This window comes from Elephantulus edwardii, unplaced genomic scaffold (assembly GCF_000299155.1).
Source record: "Elephantulus edwardii isolate Elephantulus edwardi_28Jun2011 unplaced genomic scaffold, EleEdw1.0 scaffold00066, whole genome shotgun sequence".
Classification (NCBI taxonomy): Eukaryota; Metazoa; Chordata; class Mammalia; order Macroscelidea; family Macroscelididae; genus Elephantulus; species Elephantulus edwardii.
Window position 1 is genome coordinate 334,532 of NW_006399816.1, and position 3,159 is coordinate 337,690.

At 32.4% G+C, this 3,159-nt stretch overlaps 1 protein-coding gene across 7 annotated transcripts in view; it reads right to left on the bottom strand.

Annotated features, from left to right (window-relative positions):
* Positions 1-3,159, bottom strand: part of ZFAND6 (zinc finger, AN1-type domain 6) — a 99,236-nt gene that overhangs the window by 14,821 nt on the left and 81,256 nt on the right. For 5 of the 7 annotated variants that reach the window (XM_006888245.1, XM_006888241.1, XM_006888239.1 and 2 more), the window contains 2 exons: positions 2,357-2,465; positions 1,447-1,547 (listed from right to left, as the gene is read on the bottom strand). In XM_006888245.1, coding sequence (XP_006888307.1) covers positions 1,447-1,547; positions 2,357-2,465 — 210 coding nt within the window. The remainder of the gene's footprint in view (positions 1-1,446; positions 1,548-2,356; positions 2,466-3,159) is intronic. The other 2 variants (XM_006888244.1, XM_006888243.1) reach the window with 2 other exon arrangements.

The window sequence follows — 3,159 nt, forward strand, 5'->3', positions numbered from 1 at the left end:
GGGGCCTTAATTTTTGTCATTTCCGTCAGTGCAGCCTGAACTTCTTCCTTTATCACCACCATAGGCTCTTGCTCATGTTGTTTCATTAAATTCTTCTGTTTCTGCCAATTCCTTTTGATACAGTGACTCAGTATATTCTTTCCATCTTCTTTTAATATTTCCTGGATCATTTAATATTCTGCCTAAAGCATCCTTGATTATAGTAATTTGAGGTTTGAAATAAAAAATAATCCAGTATAAAATAAAAATTTACTTTTTAAAAAAGAACTGTAATACAGTAGGTGGATGAGAGTATTTATGTTAGTCAGATAATACACGGTGGTATTATAAAAAAAAAGCAATTTATCAGTAGGCAAATTATACTAGGCATTTGTTAGGCCTGAGATCCAAGCTAGGAGACTTAAATTTAATTTGAAATTGTCAGATATATCTATTATTACCATGTCACAATAGAAGTTGTCAATAATCACGGTATGCCATTTCTTAAAACATGCCAAAGGTAGAACAACAAAATATTTATCCTTGAGGGCTTGTTTTCTATAGCATTCATCTTCTTTTAGCATACTGTCTCCACACATTGACATAATATGACTGATAATCAGATTATTTAACAGCCTCCTAAAAGTCCGTCTCAGCATTATCTTGCCCACTAAGAAAGCTTTCATATAAATTGTCAAGTATTTCTAAATCACTTTGATTCATATTACCGGGTACATAAAAAGTATGGGAGTGGGGTGGGGGGGAAGTATGGGCAAGAACATGAGGTACTCACTCTATGAATATAAATGGTTCCATTGGACCAATGCACTGTCACAGATGGTAAAGGAAGGTGTCGCTGAACCAAATTAAGTAAGAGAATAATTTTATTGCCCTCAAATCAGGAGTTTTACTTTGCTTAGAAATAAACAGTTTGTGGATTAAATCTGTAAACAAAGCTAAACGGAATAGTAAACAGCCACTACCTTTCATTTACTATTTCTCAGATGAAATAAACTCAAAATTTTCTATGATTGATGCATATGATATAAAGGAGGAAATTACTGTCAGCATTTTAGTGAATAGTTCAGATATAAAATAGCTTCCCCATAAAATAATACATCTTAAGCAATCCTCCTTTGTCCCTTTTCCTTTAAAATTAATTAACTGATACAAACACACAGGAACTCTGTTGGCTTTGTGGTAAGAAGCTGTGCGGCAATCCCAGAGACACATGGTTTGAATCCACTAGCTGCTTATAAGGGAGAAGGATGGATAATCTCCTTCTGTGTGGTTTTTTCTTTCTTCTGTGTGATTTAATGTTTTTGAAAACCTACTGGACAGTCAAGTATGAGTTAGTTTCAACTCAGTGGCACACAATATATACACACAAGTGTACACACATGTGCCTGGCTTCCAATACTCAAATGCTGAGGAGATAACAAAATACAAACTATTTCATATACAAACCTTGCAGATCTTCTGTGTCAGGTATTGCTTTGTCCAGAGATGTACTGTCCACTTGCGAAGACGCTACAGATTCTGATAAAAGTGACTGATTTGATACAGGGCTAAAGAAGCAAAAATATTTATATTTTAGAAGATGATTCTGTATATGAGAATATTAAGGTGATATTGTATGAAACAAGAGTTCAATATAAGTGGAGTATTAAGACAAGAGTGGACAGCTTTTTAAAACATAACATAGAATTTTCAAAGTAGAAATCAATTTAGATCAGACGTTCACTGTTAAGGAAAAAAGCAATAGTGTGTCCTTTGGGTACCTTTCAAGTACCACACATACTCACTAAATGAAAGCTGTAATAATAAAGATGTGCCTAAGGAAATCCAATACACAGCTGTAAAAGACAGACTCATAGAAGAATTGAACATATATTGTAAGCTGGAGAGGAAAAGTAAAGAAGCTACAGAATAGAAACTAACATCTGCTTACTAACAGAATAAAAATGATAGAAATATTTCTGCATTTTCATGAGTAATATAAACCAAAAATTAAAAAAGAAAAATATGTCCTACGTTACAGTTACATCAAAATAAAGAGAACCTGTGACAAGATTGCATTTTTTAATACAAACTACAAATATTTGTGGAATGAGAATAAAATCTGAAGAAATAACGTATTAATACACGTCAAAGGACTTCCAGGGAAGGTGAGTATATATGAGGAAAAACAAAGTAAAAGAAAATCTGACACGACATACAGACCAACCTTATTAAAAACAATAAAAAGCCTTTCTAACAAACCATAATAATTATAGAAAACATCTATTTTTTATTATATAGTTTATATAGAAGTCATCACAAATGAAAAATATTCTTTCATTTTCACTAGCTGTCTGGAATAGAGGCTACAGATTACCTTGACTGCATAGATGAAGATGTAAAGTCTAATGATGACTGAGCTTCTGGGACAGTGCCATCTGTGCATTGAACTGGTAAAGATTCAGACAGACTACTGACAGAAGTTGCTGTAAAAATACGACACCTCATATTAGTGATTCTGTATTCAGGGCAGTCCAAGATTTTATCTTATAAAAAAACCAAGATTAATTTTTCACAAAATAAGAGTAGCGAGTTTACCGATGTAACATAATCTTGTTAAAATCTAGCTAAAATTTTTTCAGTAGGTTCCCAATTAAAAATGTTAATAAGAATTAACTACAAAGGTATATATAATTCAGTCTTTGTTATTTCTTATATACTATTACCACACAAAATGTTAAGTTACAAACATCTTGAAAGTGAACAAATAAACTAGTAAACAAATAAGCTATTTAAGATAAAATAAAATTGAAGAGTAAATCAGATAAAAGGTCATGACTAATTATAATTTTTTCCCCTGTACCTTAAAGAGCAGAAAGGCAGATGACCCTTTTAAATAACTGGGTTAAATATCCCTTAATCTGAGTCAACCCACTAGCCAGACCTCTTTTTTTCCAAATGGAGTAAAACTTTGTCTGAAGTTAGCTGTGACTATCTAGAATTCATTGTTTTGTTCTACAACTAGTGTGGCTACAGAGGTCATGGAAAATAATCAAGGTAGTCTTATCCTCATTCTTAGGTTATCTACCAAGATAGATAGCTATAGATACTTCAAACTTCCTTCTATTTCAGTAAAATGAAGAGCTCTACAGCATAGTATTTTGAAAGATTATAACATAC